Consider the following 23,549-nt stretch of genomic DNA (forward strand, 5'->3'; position numbering starts at 1 on the left):
TTAGCTAAAACCCTAGTCCTTTAGGACATAGATCTTGGTCCAAAAGTCATAATACTCCAAACCAAAGCACACTAACATAGATCTATGCCTTAGAAATCATTTGAACTCATAAAGGTCCTAACTTTCCTTCCATGCATAGCCTTTTAGGGCTTAAAAGGCCATAATAACACCTTAAATCTTGCATGGGGCTTCCATGGTCATAAAGTTTGCACCTTTATGCCATGAAACCCCTTCTAGACCCCAAATCTGAAAGGTAGATCACTTGGGACATCCATATCCCAAGGACTAAGCTTTTTGGACCAAAACCCCCAGAAAATGATAAGAAGGAGATCTAACAAGCTACTAAGCAAGGTTGAGGCTTTCTTACCAGAAAATGAAGAGTATGAGATGTTGCTACTGGATCTACAATCTTCTCCTAGAATCCTCTAGCTTCTTCTTCTTCTACACACTTCCAATCACACAAAGTTCACTCAAAAATGGCTCACAAGCTCACAAAAGGCTCTAGGGTTTCGTGGATTAGGGTTTGGGACTTGGAGGCTAGAAATGGGGCCATAAAGTGGGGATTAAGATGCTTAAATAGGGTGAAAAACCCCGAATTTAGGGTTTCCCAAACTTGTACCAACTCGTCGAGTTGGTCCTCCCCAACTCGTCGAGTAAGTTTCTACACCCACGTCCAAACTTATTCCTACTTGTCGAGTTATCCCCTTTGGACTTGACGAGTTGACCTTCAATTTGCATATTATATTTCCTTAATTAGCCTTCTGATTTCCGAGTGTTACAACTCTCCCCCACTTAAACTGGACTTCGTCCTTGAAGTCCGCTACAGTCACCTATCCTACAATCATCTCACGCGCCATGCCCGCAACTTTCTTCCTACCTACCCAGAACCAACTGACGTTTCCCACGGCCATTGATACCCGCCATCCTGGGAGTACAACCATCATCCTGCACAATCAATGGCCTTCCCAGGGCAACTGAACCCAACTATCAAGACCATCCAAACCCGATGAAGGATAATCCTTACTGTCATACGGAGAACTACTTCTGTCATTCCGAGATCTGAAATCTCTAATGGTCTGTCTCTCCGACGAACCGTCTATGCTCTAAAAACTACCATGCCAAAACTCCAATCGAATAACTCTTCAACCATAAAACCTCTCACCCCGATTATCCCAATGCTACTATCAAAACAAAATCCCTATCTATAACCAGTTGTAGAATATTTATACTTGCCAGAAGGCTCAAATAATCCTTCGAGTAGACGATTCATCCCTGAAACGGTTAGACTCCGACGAGAGCTACGCAATAGGGTCAAATCACTTACTCTGAGATTATTTAATCCAACTATAAGTGTCTTAGCATCTTCGAGACCACCCAGGTCACAACTTATCTGTCAATTATCCAATGTACCAGATTCTACCCGGTTACTGAACCAATGCACACCCTCTCATTCGCTCCCAGCGACTTCCAAAGAAAACTCCGGTTATTGGAACTACTCTATCCACCTCATCACTCTTGGCTCTATAAATCCTGGAATTCCCGATCCTATATCTCGACCCCACGGTCTCTGTCAGGTCCCACCTGCCTTGCTATGATCGCATAGGCCTCACCTACGGGTCTCACCCAAACCCTACTACGGAGTGGCCTTGCCCCCAGGCCTCACCCATCTAGGGCTATGCCGGTATAAATCCACCTCGAATCCTATCTACCTATCTATTCCTGATTCTGATCATGCTAACTAGGAGATACGAGCCTCGCCCACACTCCGCCGACTAGGAGATATGGGCCCCCGACCACACTCCGCTATCTGGGAGAGACGGGCCCCCGCCCACACTCTGTTGTCTTGCCGCTAATGAATGGTGCGGCTATCCCGCAGTCTTAAAACATTTCCCACACCGCCTGAATGCTAGTAAATGCTATGGCTATCCCGTAGTATTACAACACTTTCCACGCTGATCATGCACACGGCCTAACATCCTGAGTGAACTCGCATCCTGAATGGAATTCCCTCAACCTGGTCCCCAAAGCCAAACATCGAGCACCAAAAAGATGCGGACCCTACATTGGGAAGTTTCCCAAACTCCCAACTCATATACCCCTCAATTAAATCAGCCACTTAGGATGTCTTCCTTCTTGACGAGAATGCAAACTCCTCCTAGTTTCGCATCTACTTCTGTTCCTGGATACCTGGATGTTTCTCCCCCACTTTGATTCAACTACATCTTACAGTACACAAGGCTGGAAGGATTCCTAATCCTTTGGATCATCCTAGGATCAATCTTGTTGGCAACCAATTCTTACCACTGTTAGTGTTCCAAAACTAACCAACATTAAAGCAGTAAGACCTTTGAAGATTGTCGGAACACTTCCCGGGTTCCAATCATACTTACCATTGCTACCATATCCTTAGAACCCACTATATAAGGAGACGACCTCACACTACTACTCTACGACTCATGGTATGCAAATGGCATATAACCTGAACATATGCATAATGTATAAGTCCAAGATACAATACTCATATGGATGCGAGGAAATAGCAATAAAATCATAAGTAAAAACTGATAGGAAGGAAAAAGTTACACACCTTTAATATTGGAAGTTGTACGTGTCTCCTGTGTAATCAATTGGAAAGCCATGCTCCTTGCCGCAGGCGCCTCATCCCGACCCCGACGACCGTCGATGATCCTCAATATCACAAGGGTAGGTGCTATTACCTGTCCCGCTACAGCCAAACTCGGACTTTGGGCCTTCTTGTGGCCCATCTTACTGCAATGAAAGCAGATCAGGTCTGATTCCTATACACATACAGACAGATACACATACAGACAATAACATATAATCACACCATCACATAAAGAATCACACACAGTATTATATACTCTCTTCATAATGCCTCGCCTAACATGGGCCCCGCCCTTACTCTGCTGATAATGAGATATGAAACCCCGTCCACTCTAGTCTAGTGGTAAGATACAGGACCCACCCACAATTACCTTCTTACCAGGCACATACAAGTATCACAAAGACAACAAGAATAACTAAACATGCATTCCATCATCGAGTACCACCTGACATTGACTTTAGTTCAGAAACATACATATAACCTTCCTTGGGCCCTGCCCGACATCATACTTTAGTCCAGAACCTACTGATACCATAATCTACTCATTCATAACATACTAAGATAATACTAAGATAAAGGCCCAGTCCGCACTTAGCAACTAATCGTAAACAAGTATAAGATACGAGCCCAACCCACACTTATTTAGTCTACACGGGCTGGCATTGGTGCCTTCGACCCATTCCTACAGGAGAAAACTCACCTCACAATCTAACTGTAGAATCCCACAAAAAGACCTCTCGCTGCTAGCTGGAAGATCCCCAAACTATTAATCTCTCAACTCCCCGAGCTACTGATCATCAACAAAATAGATAAGTCTGTGATTCTTATAACTTAAACCATAGGTCCTCAATGGGTTAGAAGACCATTCCACCCCTCACATACTCTTGTCCAAGTATGGACTTTACTCAACCCTCTTGAACCAATTTCATACTTCATAACCCTCCATGGTTAACCTTGGTTAAAGTCAAGGTCAAGGTCAAAGTCACCATCTAGTAAAAGTCAAAGTCAACACTCCAAATTGACTCAACTCGTCGAGTCATCCTCTTGACTTGCCGAGTTCCCTCGCTACTCATAGTAGTTACATAACGAGTTAACTCGTCGAGTCCCTCTTCAGACTAATTGAAATCTGCCATGTACACAATCGAGACAAATCAACTCAACTCGTCGAGTCCCTCTGTCTGTTTGGGCCATCTTAAAGGATTAAGCCCCTACTCTTCATATCCAAACTTCATGCTTCATCTACATACTGGAAATGCCTTTTTAAGGGTAAAGTTTCCAACTTTACCTACTAATAGTCCCTCTTAATGGGTTTAGCTAAAACCCTAGTCCTTTAGGACATATATCTTGGTCCAAAAGCCATAATACTCCAAACCAAAAAACACTAGCATAGATATATGCCTTAGACATCATTTAAAAATGTAAAGCTCCTAAATTTCCTTCAATGTTTGGCCTTTTGGGGCTTAAAAGGCGATAATAACACCTTAAAGCTTGCATGGGGCTTCCATGGTCATCAAGTTTGCACCTTTATGTCATGAAACCCCTTCTAGACCCCAGATCTGAAAGGTAGATCACTTGGGACGTCCATATCCCAAGGACTAAGCTTTTTGGACCAAAAACCCCATGAAATGATAAGAAGTAGATCTAACAAGCTACTAAGCAAGGTTGAGGCTTGCTTACCAGAAAATGAAGAGGATGGGATGTTGCTTCTTGATCTCCAATCTTCTCATGGAATCCTCTACTTTCTTCTTCTTCTACAAGCTTGAAATCATACAAAGTTCACTCAAAAATGGCTCACAAGCTTGCACAAGGCTCTAGGGTTTTGTGGATTAGGTTTTGGGACCTGGAGGCTGGAAATGAGGCCATAAAGTGGGGATTAAGATGCTTAAATAGGGTGGAAAACCCAGAATTTAGGGTTTCCCAAACCCATAACAACTCGTTGAGTAGGTTTCACCACCCGCGTCCAAACTTATTCCTACTCGTCGAGTTATCCCCCTTGGACTCTACGAGTTGACCTTCAATTTTCATATTATATTTCCTTAATTAGCCTTCTGATTTCTAGGTGTTATAGTTTTTTTATAAATAAAATCAGTTGAATGCAGTTTTTTAATAAATTGTGTAGCTTTTTCAATAATGTTTGATTTTTTGTAGACATCTCATTTTCACGTGATCTAAGTAGAATCCTGTAGCATTCCGATTTCGCAGTAATAGAAGAGGTTGTAATGTACCTTGAAAATTCAAGTTCAAACAATAACGGATATGTCGACTTCATCAAAACCGTTGGTACAAACAGTTTTATTGTTAATTATAGAAGTTGTTCAAAATCTAGAAACGTGTGTCAACAAAAGTACATCTTTGTCACATGATACCGGACATGTGTAATAAATATAACAAATATTGGGGTTCAGTAGAAAAGTTGAATGATTTTACATGTTTTCCATTAGACAACAAAGATATGAAAGTCATTTTGTAATCTGGAACATGACCAGACCGAAACTGTAAACAACACTGTAAAAGTCTAATTTAGTCTAAAACTCAAAAACCGGTTTGGTACTCGGAACCATGCCTGAACGATCTCGGACCCAATACACTATAAACTGTTCCAGTTTTCAGGTTAGGTAATTCATAATATTCGGTCTTCAGGCCGGTCCAGTCCGGTCTGACCCATTGATGATCCTTATATCTAGGTATATTCTTATTTATCTAGCTTTTCTAATTTGGATAAAAAAAAACAACCCTTGTATTATTTAAGCTTTTAAAACTTGATCCATAGCTTTTTTTTTTATTTATTAATATGACTATTTAAATTATATTATTAGAAATCTATAACAAAAACTAATTATTCATATATAAGTTTTTATTGTAATATTGAAACAACATTTTTTTTATTAAATAAAAAGTTCAATATCAGATTAAAATAAATATCATACATGTATTTTATAGAGTAAATTACAAGAATGGTCCATGTAGTTTGGGATGATTTGTATGTTTGGTCCATAACTTATTTTTTTTAACTCGAAAGGTCTATACTTTTTGTTTTTATTGTGCGGTTGGTCCTTGTGTTACCTAAAAAGATAATAATACCCTTATTGATTTTTTTATTGTTTATTTATTGTCTGTTAACAATTAATAATTTAAAAAATTATTTTATTAAAACAATAAAATAAAACCCAACCTACATTTACTTTTACCCTCACCATCACCCCACATGCTCATGTTAAACCTAATTTCTCTCTTGCTTCTCTGATAAAAATGAGGAAAACCTAAACCAGTAACCACCGAACCCGTAACACTTGATTCTTTGCACTTTTCAGTTTAGACCCTTGGGGGTGTAACGTTTTGCAGATTTGGTCCCTAGTGGGAAGAATTGTCAACTTTGGAAAAGTTTGAGTACCCTGGGCGTACTGATTCAGGTTGGTTACGGAGCTCATCCACATACGTTGGGTGTACGTGGAGTATGCTTAGCGTACATGAGCAGACTAGAAAGCCTAATTTTAGGGCTTATACCCTATATAAACCATAAGATAGCCTCTTTTTGCCTTGTTTAACCTACCTCATACCCTTGAAAGCCCTAAATTGCTCTTTAGCCTTTGTGTCGTGCTTGTAAGCTCTAGTGAAGCTTTTGGTGGGTGTTGTGCATCTTGAAGTGGTAGAAGAAGAAGCTTGAAGACTCATTCTTTGGTGGAGAGCCTTGAGATTCAGCTTTAGAACCTTCATTTCGTGGTTTTTAAGGTATAAAGTTCAAAGCTTGGCATCTCATTTCCTAGATTTAATCTTTAGCTTGTTTATGGTCATCTTGTTCGGTTTTGTGAGCTAAGGATTTTTTTGGAGCTTATCCTTGTAGATCTGGACACATTAAGGGTTTCTTGAGCATAAAGGTGCAAACTTTATGGTGATTTTGGTCTCATGCTTGTGTTAACTCATGTAGTAAGCTCTTTTGAGCTCTAAATGACCATTAAGCCATGCATGCACGTAAATTTGGATACTTTACGTGATAAGCTACCTTAAGGAAGTCAGGTTTGGGTTTGGGTTGAAGTCTTAAGCGATTAAGAGCTGAAAATGGAAAGTGAGTCAATATAGTGAAGTATGGTGGGCATACTAGCAGGCACGATGCACGTTCAAGCCCTAAAGTGTGTACGCTGAGCGTACAAGCTGAGTACCCCCCCCCCCCCGGGTACTCAACAGTTTAGGCTTCAATCTTTGCAGGCTCTCGGTTCCAGGCAATGTTGGACTTGGGTTGTCTCGGGCCTTGTTGGACCATCAGAACTCTATGGTTAGGCTGTTGAGATTTTATTGGACTCTCTTGGGTGAAGGCCCATGAAAAGTATTGGGCCCAATTTGGAAAATTGGGCTATATTTGGGCTTTGGGTGATTATTTTAGATTTTGGGCTTTTAGGACAATTAGATTGGGCCATGGCCTTAGGCTAAGTTAGGGAAAGGGTAAAGAGGCCTTTTACCATAATTTGGACTCTTAGTGTGAGTCGGGATCTAATTATTAACTGGATGTTATTTGTGAGTCTCCTCAATGTACTATGGGTCGAAGGCACCAATGCCGACCCATTAACTTATGTATTATTGAAAGACTAAGGGGGACCTTAGCACTGTATGAAAGACCTAGAGGTGGCTCCCGACAAATCTGTATGCAAGACTAGGGTTTGGATCCTGGCAGTTAAGTAGATTAATTGTATATTGTATGTTTGTTGTCTTTGTGATGCATGCATGGAAGATCTGGAGGTATCTCTTGGTACTTTCCTGTAAGACCTAAGGTTTAGCCCCGACTTGGCAAGGAAATACCATGATATGGCTCGTGGCATAATGACAAGACTATGGCTGGCACATAGCATTTTCTATTGTATGTATGGTATGCGGTATTTTAGGGAACTCATTAAGCTTTGTAGCACTTGGTTTCCGGTATGTGAATTTTATTTGAGCATTGCCCTAATTTAGCCTTGGACTCGGCGAGTCATAGGGTCCGACTCGCCGAGTAGGGACGAGACTCAGGACACGTTTTAAGTAGGCGACTCGGCGAGTCCACATCCTGGACTCGGCGAGTCACCGCTGCTGGATGAAACCCTAAGTTTCAAGGGTTTGCACCCTATTTAAACTCTCATTCCGCCCCAACTCGTCCCCATTCACCCCCAGAACTCCCCCTACATCGTTTTCCCTTGTTTCCTTGAGAGTTTGAGGTGTTCTTGGTGTGTTCTTGAAGGTTTTGAGGAGTAAGAGGAGTAGATCAAGAAGAGGAGAAGGAGATCAGCCATCTTTGTGTCATTTCAACATTTCCTTTGAGGTATAACCCGTTTTCCCCTTGATTCTATGCTTAAAACTTCATTTGGGTCCTTCTTGGTCAATTCCCCAAGTTTGTATGTGCATTATATGTCGTAATAAGGCGTTTGGCCTTTGGATCTATGCAAGATTGAGCTCCAGGAGCTCAGATCTGTTAGCTTTTTGGCCCCATGAGGCTTGTTAGCCCTAGATCTACCCTTTTGAGACATTTTGAGCCCTATAATCCATATTGGTGAATATCTACACGTAAAGTTGGAAACTTTACGTGTGATTCGTGTCCTAGAAGTCCAGATCTATGAATGGCATGGACTGGAATCGAGCAAATCGGTATATTTAAGGAGTGCATGGCGACGACTCGGCGAGTCGCATAGGTGACTCGGCGAGTCTGGTCGCGAGTCACCGATTTGGTCCCTTCATCATGTGTCGAGTTGAGCCATGAGTCACAGGGGGTGACTCGGTGAGTTGGGAGCCGAACTCACCCATGTTAGGACTCGGCGAGTCAATGCCCTGACTCGGCGAGTCCAAGGCAATCTTCATAGATCAAGAACAGACTCGGCGAGTTGTTCATACAACTCGGCGAGTCTTAGCATAAAGTGTTCATCGGATGAAGATGAACTCGACGAGTTGTTCATACAACTCGGCGAGTAGGATGAAGGAGTTGAATGACAGTTAGAAGGTGAACTCATCGAGTCATAGCCCGACTCGACGAGTAGAACCAGGGACCCAGGACATTGGTTTGCTAGGGACTCGGCGAGTGGTGATCCACTCGGCGAGTCGGGTCAACTGAAAGTTGACTCTAGCTTTGGCTTAGAGCTAGACCGGGGGCAAAATGGTCATTTTACCTGAAGGTCAGTTAGCAGTGTTTGATTGAGTATGACGTGGGAATTGCAGTCGGAGGACTCCCGGAGCAGCAGCAGTCAGTTAGTTCCCGATCAGTTCAGCAGCTACTTTGAGGTGAGTTACCTTCCAGTAGCAGTGGGTCTAAGGCCACAATGCCGACCCACCAGTAGGAGATGTATGATAGATGATTGTCTTTGTGATATCATCTAAGTTTGCTATTACCTGACATGTTATATGCTAGCATGATATGTTGTATGTGATAGTAGTAGAGTTTGGTTGTTAGGACCGAAGGGTAGTCAGACACCCCAGATACGTCTGACAGTATGTGATGATATGTATGCATGCTGGCTTGTTATGTTATATGTGATCGTAGTAGTAGGGGGTGAAATAGTCCCCGAGGATCGGTTGTTAGGACCGATGGGTAGTCAGCACCCCAGAATGGCTTGACATGGGTAGTCAGCACCCCAGAATGGCTTGACACGGGTAAGACGGCACCCCAGAATGGCCGTATGGGTAGGTCGGCACCCCAGAATGGTCGTACCGGGTAGTCAGGCACCCCAGAATAGCCTGGCAGTACGTATGTTATGTGTTTGTATGGTATGCGGTACGTTGGGGGAACTCACTAAGCTTTGTGCTTACGTTTACAATTTTGTTTTCAGGTACCTCTGCATCGAAGGGGAAGGAGCTGGCGCGGTAGCGGCACGTCATACACACACTCTTCGGTTTCCGCATTTATGAGATTTACTGGGATTGTACTCTGATATTTTGATGGGATGTATGGCTTGACTTTTTAGAACATGGCTGCGATGTGTTATGGTGTGAACAAACAATGTTTTTATTTATTAATGTTTTCTAAAGTAATACCTTGAAAATGAAATTTTTGGACGTAAAAATTGGGGCGTTACAAGTTGGTATCAGAGCCCTGGTTTGAGGGATTCGGACACGCCTTCGGGAGTGTTTGGACTCAAATCGAGGGATTGAAAGATTTTTCCAAAAGAAATTGTTCTTTAAAACCCGGAAAAGAGTCACAAGAAAGAGTAAAGTGTGTGACGTGCGCGACCGGCCGAGCTCAAGTAAGTATTCCCCATAGTACCCATACAAGTTTATGTTATGTTTATCAGCTTTATGAATATTGCATGCTAGAATAGGCTAAGGATCTAGGAGTGATGCCTTATGTGCCTGTTTATTTGCTACAGCTTATTGAATATTGCATGCTAGAATTGAGTAGACAGCAGTAGGATAGCCTGTTTAGGTTATGCCTGATAGTATGAGCTTAGCATCCTATGTTAAGTGTCGTTTCTTGTTCTAAGAACAGTTTTGGCTTGAGTCTGTTTTTCCTTATCCGAATGTTGCTTGCTTCGTGCTTGGTGGGATTCTGAGTAATGGGAGTGAGCCACTAGGTAAACACGTCACACCACATGTAATCAGGGTTGAATAATCCCAAAGTGTTGGAACTGGCCCTATTGCGCAACTCTTGTTTGAGTCCAACCGTTGTAGGGACGGACCTTTTACTTGAAGGATTATCTAACCCTCATCACATGTGATGGTGTTTAGGTGGTGGCTAACTGGCATTATGAGGAGACCTACAGCAGCTGAGGACCAGTTGTGTTGAACTTGAGTTTTCCCTAGGGCAAGCCTAGGATGAGAATAACAGAGAGTAGCAGTAGTAGAGGGGAGTTGGTGGAGTCGAGGAATTCCTCGGAGAAGGTACGGATAGATGTGGAAGGTAGTATGGGCCCGTACTACTGAAAGCAGAGGATCCGTACCCGAGCCGAGGAAGGCCAAGACGAGACCAAGGAACCTGTAAGTAGTTGAGATCCCTCAGAAAGTAGCAGTACCACTAATGATTATTATGATGTTTTGCAGAATGGTGGTACTTCGACCGAGACCGACAGATGGCGGGTCAGGAGAGGGGTCAGGTTCGGGATCTGGCACCGAGCCGATTGAGGAGAGGCTACGTGAGTTCATCACGTTGGAGATCACTAGGGGCATCCTTGAGTCGACCCCCATCATCTTTGGGTCGATCAAGGAAGGGATCGTGGAGTTGATGGAGGATCGCCTACGGGCATTCAGGAGCGACTTGGCCTCTAGCCAGTCAGGATCTCGCACACTGTCCTTCAAGGACTTCAGGGGCAGTGGTGCGCCGGATTTCCATGGGGTGAAGGACCCCATTGTCGCCAGGCGGTGGATTGCGGATATTGAGTCCGCCCAGTTGACCAGCTTCTGCCCCGAGGGGTCGAAGGTGAGGTACGCAGCAGGGTGTTTGCGGGACCGGGCCCGAGATTGGTGGGAGTCAGTGGGTGACTCGTTGGGGGCCTCGGCTATCGAGGCAATGACCTGGTCGGACTTTGTGGCTAGGTTCAGGGCAGAGTTTGCACCAGCGGTCGAGCTTCAGCAGCTGGCCAGGGAGTTTCTAGACATGAGGCAGACGACAGAGACCGTGGCGGAGATCACCACCAAGTTTCGGGAGAGGGCTTTATTGGTGCCCCAGTATGCAGGCGACGAGGATATGAGGAGGACTCGTTACCATGATATGCTACGAGCTGACATTCGGGAGCATGTCAGCTTTTCGGCTTGCCCTACCCTGGACTCCATGATTGCCAGGGCTAGAGAGAGAGAGATAGATTTGGAGCACATCCGGAAACGGAAACTTGAGGATGGTCAGGCATCAGGGGCTTCTGGGAAGAAGCCCAAGGGATCAGATGGGAGGCCAAAAGGCCAGTCGGGACCGAGCCGCTGCAGGAGGTGCGGCAGGCTGCACGAGGGGGCGTGCAGGATGGGATCGTCAGGCTGCTACAAGTGCGGCAAGTTTGGGCATATCAGCAGGGATTGCACTGCTCCTGCGACAGTTATTCAGACATCGGAGTTGCTGTGTTTCCACTGCAACCAGAGGGGCCACAAGAAGGCCAATTGCCCCATGTTGACAGCTTCAGCGCCAGTGAAGGCGCCAGCTCCAGCGACCCTGCGGATCACGGATGGCCGTCAGGGCAAGGCAGAGGCTCCAGTGGTGAGGAGTCGGGCATTTCAGTTGACTGCCGAGGAGGCACGCGCCGCGCCCGATGTGGTGACGGGTATGATTCCTTCCTTCTATCTTTTATTTTACATTGTTATGATATTGATATGTGCTCCGTGTGTATACATGTGTATTAGGATCGTTCCATGTGAACGGCATCCCGGTTCAGGTATTGTTCGACTCGGGTGCATCCCGATCGTTCGTTTCTCTTGCTCTTAGCAAGAGATTTCATGAGACTTCAGGCGAGTTAGATTGCCCGTTAGAGGTAGAGATTGCTGACGATCGATCGGTGCGAGCATCGATGGTGTTTCGAGATTGTGTTCTGCGACTGTTTGAGGAGTGTTACCTGGTAGACTTGGTTCCCATTCCATTGCGTGGGAACAAGGTGATTATTGGTATGGATTGGTTGAGCCCTAATGGGGCAGTGATAGATTGCGCACAGCAGCTAGTGCGAGTCAGGACCCCAAGCGGGGGAGAGTTAGTGATTCATGGAAAGCGGCCGCAGTGTGGACCCACTGTATGTTCAGCAGCGAGGGCTAGGCGCTACCTTCAGCAGGGATGCGCGGGTTATGTCGCGTATGTGATGGATACCCGAAAGGCGGGTAATACATCGATGAGCAAGGTTCCGGTGGTTCGGGACTTTGTAGACGTCTTCCCAGAGGAGCTTCCTGGGATACCTCCGGAGCGACAGGTGGAGTTCAGGATCGACCTTGTTCCTGGTGCGGCCCCGATAGCCAAGGCGCCGTATCGGTTGGCTCCTCCCGAGATGCAGGAGTTGTCTACGCAGCTGCAGGAGCTGCTAGACAAGGGGTTCATTCGTCCGAGCAGTTCGCCCTGGGGAGCCCCGATTCTGTTTGTGAAGAAGAAGGATGGGTCGCATCGGATGTGTATAGATTATCGGGAGCTGAACAAGGTAACGGTGAAGAACCGTTACCCGCTTCCGAGGATTGATGACCTCTTTGACCAGCTTCAGGGCGCATCTTGGTTCTCCAAGATTGATTTGCGTTCGGGTTATCATCAGATGAGGGTCAGGGAGGAGGATATGCAGAAGACCGCGTTTCGGACGTGCTATGGCCATTACGAGTTCGTGGTGATGCCGTTTGGGCTCACCAATGCTCCTGCCGCGTTCATGGACCTCATGAACCGTGTATGCAGACCGATGCTGGACCGGTCTGTGATAGTCTTTATCGATGATATCTTGGTTTATTCCAAGACCCGGGAGGAACATGAGGAGCATTTGAGAGAGGTGTTAGAGACCCTGAGGAGGGAGAGCTTGTATGCCAAGTTCTCCAAGTGTGAGTTTTGGTTGCGCGAGGTGCAATTTCTGGGACACCTCGTCAACCAGAACGGGATTCTGGTCGATCCGGCCAAGGTCGAGGCCGTGATGAGATGGGAGGTTCCGAAGTCTCCATCTGAGATTCGGAGCTTCCTAGGATTGGCAGGCTACTATCGGAGATTTATCCAGGATTTCTCCAAGATAGCCGTGCCCCTGACGCGGCTGACGAAGAAAGCCGTGGTCTTTCGGTGGGGACCCGAGCAGCAGGCTGCATTTGAGACGCTGAGACAGAGATTGTGTGAGGCGCCGATCTTAGCCCTGCCAGAGGGCGTAGAGGATTTCGTGGTTTATTGTGATGCGTCCATTTCTGGGTTGGGCGCGGTGCTGATGCAAAGGGGGCATGTCATTGCTTACGCTTCGAGGCAGCTCAAGCCTCACGAGGCGAACTACCCGACGCACGATTTGGAGTTGGGGGCGGTGGTATTTGCCCTCAAGATTTGGCGACATTACCTCTATGGGGTTCGGTGTACCATCTACACGGACCACAAGAGCTTGAGGTACCTCATGGATCAGCCGAATCTGAACATGAGGCAGCGTCGGTGGTTGGATGTGGTGAAGGATTATGATTGCGAGATCCTTTACCACCCGGGGAAGGCCAATGTGGTGGCCGATGCGCTTAGCCGCAAGACGGCGCCGATCAGGGACGCCTGTTTGAGGATGACTGTGGTGACTCCCCTGTTGGAGCAGATTCGGGAGGCTCAACAGGAGGCTATCAAGGAGGAACATCGGAAGAGCGAGCGTGTAGTGGGTCAGGTTTCCTCCTTTGATTATGATGGCAGAGGACTTTTGACATTACACCGTAGGGTGTGGGTGCCGTATCTCAGTGGTGTGCGTCAGATTTTGATGGAGGAGGCGCACAAGTCCCGATTTTCTATTCATCCCGGGGCGACGAAGATGTATAGGGATCTTCGTCCGGATTATTGGTGGCCTTGCATGAAGCGGGATGTGGCATGGTACGTCGAGCGGTGCTTGACCTGCAGTAAGGTCAAGGCCGAACATCAGAGGCCGCATGGCAAGATGCAGCCGTTGGACATTCCACTGTGGAAGTGGGAAGATATCACGATGGATTTTATCACAAAGCTTCCCAGGACCGCACGTGGAGTGGATTCGATTTGGGTCATCGTGGATAGATTGACCAAGAGTGCTCACTTTATTCCGATTCAGGAGAGCATATCGGCCGAAAAATTAGCCGACATCTATATCAGGGAGATTGTGGCTCGGCACGGGGTGCCAGTATCGGTAATCTCGGACAGGGATGTGCGTTTTACTTCCAGATTCTGGAAGAAATTTCATGACGAGTTGGGCACTCGTCTGCATTTCAGCACCGCCTTCCACCCGCAGACAGATGGTCAGAGTGAGCGGACCATCCAGACTTTGGAGGACATGTTGCGGGCGTGTGTTCTGGATTTCGGTGGTAGCTGGGATACCTATCTTCCTTTGGCTGAGTTCTCTTACAACAACAGCTATCACGCGAGTATCGACCGCCCTCCCTTCGAGATGTTGTACGGACGGAGGTGTAGGACCCCGATATGCTGGGGTGAGGTTGGCCAGAGAGTTATGGGAAGCACCGAAGTGGTGCTCAAGACGACTGAGAGGATCCAGCAGGTCCGGAGCAGGCTTCAGACTGCTCAGAGTCGGCAGAAAAGTTATGCCGACAAGCGTCGATCCGATTTAGAGTTCCAGGTCGGGGATATGGTCCTCCTGAAGGTGTCGCCGTGGAAAGGCGTCATCCGATTCAGGAAGCGGGGCAAGTTGGGCCCGCGATTCATCGGACCGTTTAGGGTCTTAGCCCGGGTGGGCAAGGTAGCATATAGGCTGGATCTGCCAGCCGAGCTTAGCCAGATCCACAGCACTTTCCATGTTTCGCAGTTGCGGAAGTGCCTAGTGGACGATTCTGCAGTAGTACCTTTGGAGGATATTCAGGTTGATGACAGCCTGAACTACATTGAGCGCCCAGTCGCAATCCTCGACAGGAAGTCGAAGGATTTAAGGAACAAGAGGGTGGAGCTAGTGAAGGTGCAATGGCAGCACCGCAAGGGTTCAGAGTGGACTTGGGAGCCGGTAGACGAGATGATGGAGCACTACCCCGAGCTGTTTCAGTACCAGGCAGCAGACTTCGAGGACGAAGTCTAAAATAAGTGGGGGAGATTTGTAGCACCTGGTTTCCGGTATGTGAATTTTATTTGAGCATTTCCCTAATTTAGCCTTGGACTCGGCGAGTCATAGGGTCCGACTCGCCGAGTAGGGACGAGACTCAGGACACGTTTTAAGTAGGCGACTCGGCGAGTCCACATCCTGGACTCGGCGAGTCACCGCTGCTGGATGAAACCCTAAGTTTCAAGGGTTTGCACCCTATTTAAACTCTCATTCCGCCCCAACTCGTCCCCATTCACCCCCAGAACTCCCCCTACATCGTTTTCCCTTGTTTCCTTGAGAGTTTGAGGTGTTCTTAGTGTGTTCTTGAAGGTTTTGAGGAGTAAGAGGAGTAGATCAAGAAGAGGAGAAGGAGATCAGCCATCTTTGTGTCATTTCAACATTTCCTTTGAGGTATAACCCGTTTTCCCCTTGATTCTATGCTTAAAACTTCATTTGGGTCCTTCTTGGTCAATTCCCCAAGTTTGTATGTGCATTATATGTCGTAATAAGGCGTTTGGCCTTTGGATCTATGCAAGATTGAGCTCCAGGAGCTCAGATCTGTTAGCTTTTTGGCCCCATGAGGCTTGTTAGCCCTAGATCTACCCTTTTGAGACATTTTGAGCCCTATAATCCATATTGGTGAATATCCACACGTAAAGTTGGAAACTTTACGTGTGATTCGTGTCCTAGAAGTCCAGATCTATGAATGGCATGGACTGGAATCGAGCAAATCGGTATATTTAAGGAGTGCATGGCGACGACTCGGCGAGTCGCATAGGTGACTCGGCGAGTCTGGTCGCGAGTCACCGATTTGGTCCCTTCATCATGTGTCGAGTTGAGCCATGAGTCACAGGGGGTGACTCGGTGAGTTGGGAGCCGAACTCACCCATGTTAGGACTCGGCGAGTCAATGCCCTGACTCGGCGAGTCCAAGGCAATCTTCATAGATCAAGAACAGACTCGGCGAGTTGTTCATACAACTCGGCGAGTCTTAGCATAAAGTGTTCATCGGATGAAGATGAACTCGACGAGTTGTTCATACAACTCGGCGAGTAGGATGAAGGAGTTGAATGACAGTTAGAAGGTGAACTCGTCGAGTCATAGCCCGACTCGACGAGTAGAACCAGGGACCCAGGACATTGGTTTGCTAGGGACTCGGTGAGTGGTGATCCACTCGGCGAGTCGGGTCAACTGAAAGTTGACTCTAGCTTTGGCTTAGAGCTAGACCGGGGGCAAAATGGTCATTTTACCTGAAGGTCAGTTAGCAGTGTTTGATTGAGTATGACGTGGGAATTGCAGCCGGAGGACTCCCGGAGCAGCAGCAGTCAGTTAGTTCCCGATCAGTTCAGCAGCTACTTTGAGGTGAGTTACCTTCTAGTAGCAGTGGGTCTAAGGCCACAATGCCGACCCACCAGTAGGAGATGTATGATAGATGATTGTCTTTGTGATATCATCTAAGTTTGCTATTACCTGACATGTTATATGCTAGCATGATATGTTGTATGTGATAGTAGTAGAGTTTGGTTGTTAGGACCGAAGGGTAGTCAGACACCCCATATACGTCTGACAGTATGTGATGATATGTATGCATGCTGGCTTGTTATGTTATATGTGATCGTAGTAGTAGTAGGGGGTGAAATAGTCCCCGAGGATCGGTTGTTAGGACCAATGGGTAGTCAGCACCCCAGAATGGCTTGACATGGGTAGTCAGCACCCCAGAATGGCTTGACACGGGTAAGACGGCACCCCAGAATGGCCGTATGGGTAGGTCGGCACCCCAGAATGGCCGTACCGGGTAGTCAGGCACCCCAGAATAGCCTGGCAGTACGTATGTTATGTGTTTGTATGGTATGCGGTACGTTGGGGGAACTCACTAAGTTTTGTGCTTACGTTTACAGTTTTGTTTTCAGGTACCTCTGCATCGAAGGGGAAGGAGCCGGCGCTGTAGCGGCACGTCATACACACACTCTTCGGTTTCCGCATTTATGAGATTTACTGGGATTGTACTCTGATATTTTGATGGGATGTATGGCTTGACTTTTTAGAACATGGCTGCGATGTGTTATGGTGTGAACAAACAATGTTTTTATTTATTAATGTTTTCTAAAGTAATACCTTGAAAATGAAATTTTCAGACGTAAAAATTGGGGCGTTACAAGCTTTGTGCTTACGGTTTATTATTTATGGCTTCAGGTACTTTCAGTTTAAAAAGGAAGGGCTCGATTTGGTCGCAATGCATACACCCATGTTTTTCCGCAACTTTGTGATTTTGGGATTATACTTTGATAACTTTTTTATTATGAAATACTTCTATATGTTTGAGTAAAAGATAAACAGGTGCTTTCGTTGTATTAAAATAAAATTTTTAGCTTGAAATTTTGGGATGTTATAGAACCACTGCCTTCGGGAACCACTGAATGCAACCGTAAACCCATGGACGATGCCACTGCACCATCGATCTTCACCAACGTGTACACCATCGATCTCCACCATCTCTACCATTACACCTTCGGAAACCGTTGATTTGGACTCTAACACCTCTGACATACTCATCTCCACTCATCTCTTCTCTGCTCTAAGATGGACATCCCTATCTCTCCCCTGTAACCCTCTGAACAATACATCGACATTATTATTGTTCTTTTAGACAAAGAGGCATGATTTTGCAAAATCTAAGCACTGATTTGTAGATCCGACCACCTCTAGCCCCACCAATATTGATTTGAAGATACAACCACCAATTTTTTCTTTGAATCTATCGTTTAAATCAATCAACCCTCCTGACAATTGCTACTAAATCTTTATCTCTTTTCTCTTTTATATCTATTTACAGTAGAGTTTATTTGGAACTGATTTAATCATAAAGTCTGTAATTGATCAATGATTTCAAATAACTTTCTTCTAACTTCTAGAATGTAATGTGAATTGGAGAAATGGAGACCCCCTGTTCAACATATGCTTTCTCGTCGGCAATACCTTTGGTTTCGGTAGCTAAAAAAATATGAGAATCGATCGTCTTCTTCCAGATCACCATTGGAAATTAATATTACTTCGACTCTCCTCCACCTCTGAAAACAAGTTTCTTAATTGATCTGAAATGACAATATGAAAATGAGTTTCTTCCCCGATCTGAAACCACCATCTATGGAGGTTGTGAAATAAACTTCTAGTGGTTGTGAAAAAAAAAATCGCAAAAGGTGGAAAGAACCAAAAAAATCTTCTAATGCTACACACTGAAATAAACTTACACTATGGAGGGTGAACTCTGAGGGTTTTCAAGCGAGAGAAAGAACATAAGAGTGTAATGGAAGCTCCACATATTTCTAAATTCAAATTAGGAATTTTGGGACTTGTATATAATATCGATTGGAGATTCAGAATTATGTGTTGGTAGTCGTCGAATATGAAGGAGTGGGATGTTGCGGGACCACTAAGGAGTTGCAAAGTAGATGGTTCCAAGGCATTGGAGTTGACATGAGGTGAACGGATGTAGTTGTAGGATTAGGGATTAGGGTGTAGTTATCTAAATAATAGTTAAATAATAAATAAATCATAAATATATAATAATAAATTAAAATAAATACATAAATAATAAAATTAGTTTAAAAAATTAATAAGGGCATAATAATAGTCTTTTTTGGTAAGATATGGACCAAAATCACAATAAAAAACGGTAAGGACCTTCCAAGTGAAAAAAATAAGTTAAAGACCAAACACGTAAATTACCCCTAAACCATAGGATCATTCGTGTAATTTACTCTATCCTATAAATATTATACATACATTTAAATAAATAATTTAAATACTATATATTTATGCATTGAAAGGGTTTTCTCATAAGACTATAATTATATAAGAAATAAACCAAGAATATGTAATAAACTATAATTATATTAGAAATAAACTAAAATTATGTAAGTTCAAAGTTAAGGGACTGAAATATATTAGTAAAACTTTAACATTATATTTAGTATTGATAAATAGTGTAATACTATATTTAATATTATATTATTCACAAACACCGGATACGTGTTAGGTTTATTAAGAGGTTGTAGCAATATAATGTAAATTTTATCGTAAAAGTAAACTTTTAATGTAAGTTTGAAGATGTCCTAATACTATCTTTACACTATAATTATATGTTTTAGTGTAAAAGCTAGTATTATGGTTGGAGATGATCTAAGTAAAAAGTTAAAATAAATAAATAAATTGTTGTGAACTACTAGTTTTTATCAAATAAAAATCTAATAATTCAAAAGGTACTTCAACTAGCTTTTGGGATCTTATAGTTTTTTTTAAGTTTTTAAGTAATTTTACAAAGCTAGCAATTACATTTGTTGAACCCTTATCCATAAATAAGAACTACAATTTCAAGCTACCAATTAGTTTTCCCTAACTAATGTATATCTTTATATTTTGTAAAGTTGTAAGGTGTTAAAATACATTAATAATTTTTAAGTGTGTAACAAGTCCTTATTATTTAAACTTATATAGAAAATCTTATACACAATTGAATTACTTGAATATTGAATATAATTTTTTTTTGTCAATTATAATAGTTTTTAGATATTATTTATTAATAAATATATACAAAATATACTATCACTTTGAATCCAATAATTATTTGTATCAATAGATATATGAATATATTAGTTCTTAAATAAATTACATGAATTTTTATTGATCATACGTTATGTTTGTTCTTCTGGATAAGTTTTGATGGTTTTGAGAACTTTTAACTTTTAAGAAAAAAAAAAAATTAACAGTAAGAATTTTTTATTTTATTTTAAACAAAAAAACTTATAATCTAATAGTTAATTCAAATAGCATTTGAAGCTTAAAGTGGAGACTTTTAACTTTGATTTTTTATATAATTATGTATTTTTAAAGGGAAAATTTCATATATACACTTCTTAAACATTAAAATATCATATTTTATCAAACTTAATTTATAAATATCAGATTTACCCTTCATAAAATTTCTAAATATCATATTTATCATTCATAAAATTTCAAAATATCATATATATCATTTTTAAACATCAAAATATCATATATATCATTCTTAAATATCAAAATATCGTATATGTCATTGTTAAACATCAAAATATCAACGATAATATCTAAAATGCCCTCCATCTACAATACGATAATAATCAACAACAACAAAAACTAAACAATCAAAATATACATTCCATAGAGAGGGTTGAAGATAAATCTTTTTGTTTGTCAAAAGGATAACATTCCAACAATTTAAAAGCTCACATTCCCTTATCATAGAAGTAAAGAAAATATGGTTAAAATTTTTAATATTATAAAAAAGATTTTGGTAAATATGATATTTTGAAGGTTTATGAAAGGTAAATATGTTTGTAGTTATCAATTAGTTTTGTTAAACACTTTTCAACCTTATAACCTCTTTAAGAAATATCCGGAACCCTTTTAGTCCCAAAGCGGCCTAAAATAACTATTTTGTCATTATTTTTTTTACTCTTTTTAATAAATACAATTTTAATCATCCACCCTTCGTACCCTAACCCACATCAGCCCATCATCATCTTTCACAAAATAAGGAGGTATATGTAATTTGAGATTCTTGGGCTCATGCCATGAAGCATGTCACAATATGTCAAGGGTAAAATTTTAAAAGGGACATTAACAAATTTATGCAGCTTAATGTATGCCACTAAAATCTAATAAACATGAGGTTTTTTTATCTTGAAATATTAATCTTTATAATTTCTATTTTAATTATTTCTTAAATGGTCTAAAACAAATTTAATATTATAGCGTCGAGTAATTAAATACACATCTTATAAAATCTAAATTAAGTTTATTATTGAAGTGTTTATTTTATATAAAAATTATAACAAAACTCCTTTTTTTAAATGTTATAATATTTTACAAGGCTACTTGAGTAAGGCAATTACATGTTTCATAGCATTCTCATTAATTTATATAGCAAAATTTCAAATTATTATTAAGTTATATAATAATACGTAATTTATTATTCATTTGGGTATATATATATATATATATATAGTTACTTGAAATAAATAGTTTTTTTTTTTTTTTTTTTTTTTTTTTTGGCTAAAGAGACTTTTTGTTTAAAATTAAAGTCTTAAACCGGTACTCCGAACGAAGATTTCTGATTTAATTTAAGTTATTTCTTAAAAACAAAAAATTTATTTTCTTATTAAAAGTTTACAAAAGCTATTGCCAAAGAGCCTTTTTAACTTTAACACCTTGACATCAACATAACAGAGGAGCAAGATTTTCATACTAATATCTAATACCCACAAACACATAAAAAACTTTGTCCCACCAAATATTAAATTAAATAAACTAACTTATGTATACCAAATAAAAACCACTGGTCCAAATGAATTTAATTTTGAAAGTTTCACAAAGTATTTGTTAAACACTCCAAAACTATTACATTTTGCAACACGTATAAAGAATTAAAACCATCGAAAGTTTCCAATATGAACAAATTATCAAAGAAAGGGGTTGGATTGATTGATACGTCTTGTACAACAATTCCTTCATTTCTTGTTCATCTAAAAACGAGTTTCTTAGCTACAAAGTTCTTGGAGATGAAGAACCCTAATTTTATAATTCTGTATGTTCCTATAGGCTATATAGGTGAAGAATCATAGTTTTGTATGTTCTAGTAGATGAAATTATTTGGTATTTGGGCATGGAAATTAAGCTACAATACCCAAAAAGCAAATAACAAAAACAAATGAAGTAAAAATGCAAAAAGCAGCATTGTTGAAATGGAATTATACTTGATGATCTAGATGGAATAATAGTTGGATGTGTCAAGTTCATGACACAAGATTTTTAATCTTTTTCCTAAATTGTCTTTTATGAGATTAGGGTTATGTGCTTGATTCATTCCTAATTCCTATTTTTCTTCCCCTAAACAATCTGATTGATTCATCGTTTTTTTTATTTTCAGATGTTTATATGGTATAATAATACCTACATATATACCAAAATCTGCCATAATTCAAGGTTGATAGCTAACAATGTCAATTACACATGAATGGAATGATAGCAAATCGGATTTAGAATATTGAATACTAGAATCGGTAAATTTCATGATATGAACTTTTTTTTGAAGATTCGGGAAACATAAGTTAATAGCAAAAGAGGGGCAACGTGATCCATTAAGAACCCTAATCTTCAAATCGCAGCAAATTTTCATGTATTTCAAGCACATATTACATACGTTCTAATAAACGGGAAACTGTAATGAAAACTGTTTTTCACACCTCATCTTCATGGAGAAGCATATTAGGTATCCCCTTGTTAACAGGGAACCGGCGACCGGTCTCCGGGCAAACGAGTGCGCCTTCCTCGAGGTGAAGTTCAAGAAGTGCGTGGTGGAATTTCTGCAAAAACTCATCGGAATCAAGCACCGACGCGTCGGGGACCTCTTCAGGGAGCTCAGCGTATCCCATGATCTTTGAAGCGTCGGCTAGGGCTTTCCAATCGATCTTGGAGAACATGTTCTTGAGGAAATCAGGATTGAAATCGACTTGCTTCTCGACGACTTTTTCTACTTCGATTCGGAGAGGGAAACCATTGATTACTCCCTTGATGTTTGAAGAGAGCATGTTGTGGGTCAATAGCCTCATCTTCTCGTTAGCGTCTCCGGTGATGATGCTTGCTCTGGCGGCGGCGGGGATGAAGAGTTAACTGCTGTTCAAGGGTTTAAAAGAGACTTCAGCCTTCGGGGTTTTATGAAAATAAAAGTTTATTTTTCATTTCATAGAAGATCATTCCCTTTTTCTTTCTCGTTTTATTTTATTTTCTTTAATAGGAAGATCTCGTTTCATAGATGTTGACTGAAAAAAATACTGATTGAGAAATATATGTCTGAGTCGACCACTCTTGATTGATGATTGAGTAAAAAAAATTGTTGTTTGATTGTACATGTGATTGGATGTGCTGACTGATAAAAATGATCATTTTACCCTACGGTTGTATATAGCGATCAATGAAGTTGTTGAATAATTATAAAAACATTCATATTGACATACAAAATGTAAATTACACACAAGTTATTTAGAAATCCAAATAAAAATTGTCATACAAAATGTAAATTAAACATAAATCATTTAATATCCAAATAAAAACATAATGAAATTTAAAATAACATAATAATTTAATGTAAAGTAGGTGAAAGTAGTTGATTTGCAATCTGATCACTCAAAACACGCATATATTAAATGGTTTCTGGATCTCATTTTATGCCTTGTATGTTTTCTCTATCAATCCTCCCACCTTGGACGTCAGGAGTAATCA

At 41.8% G+C, this 23,549-nt stretch overlaps 1 protein-coding gene across 1 annotated transcript; it reads right to left on the reverse strand.

Moving 5' to 3' along the window:
• Positions 1-22,378: 22,378 nt before the first annotated feature.
• Positions 22,379-23,009, reverse strand: LOC145032653 (multifunctional methyltransferase subunit TRM112 homolog A-like). The gene has a single exon (XM_078981541.1). The coding sequence runs from the start codon at positions 22,877-22,879 to the stop codon at positions 22,508-22,510; it is 372 nt and encodes a 123-aa protein (XP_078837667.1). The 5' UTR covers positions 22,880-23,009; the 3' UTR covers positions 22,379-22,507.
• Positions 23,010-23,549: the final 540 nt, after the last annotated feature.

This window comes from Lactuca saligna, chromosome 2 (genome assembly GCF_052625555.1).
Source record: "Lactuca saligna cultivar CGN05327 chromosome 2, ASM5262555v1, whole genome shotgun sequence".
NCBI lineage: Eukaryota > Viridiplantae > Streptophyta > Magnoliopsida > Asterales > Asteraceae > Lactuca > Lactuca saligna.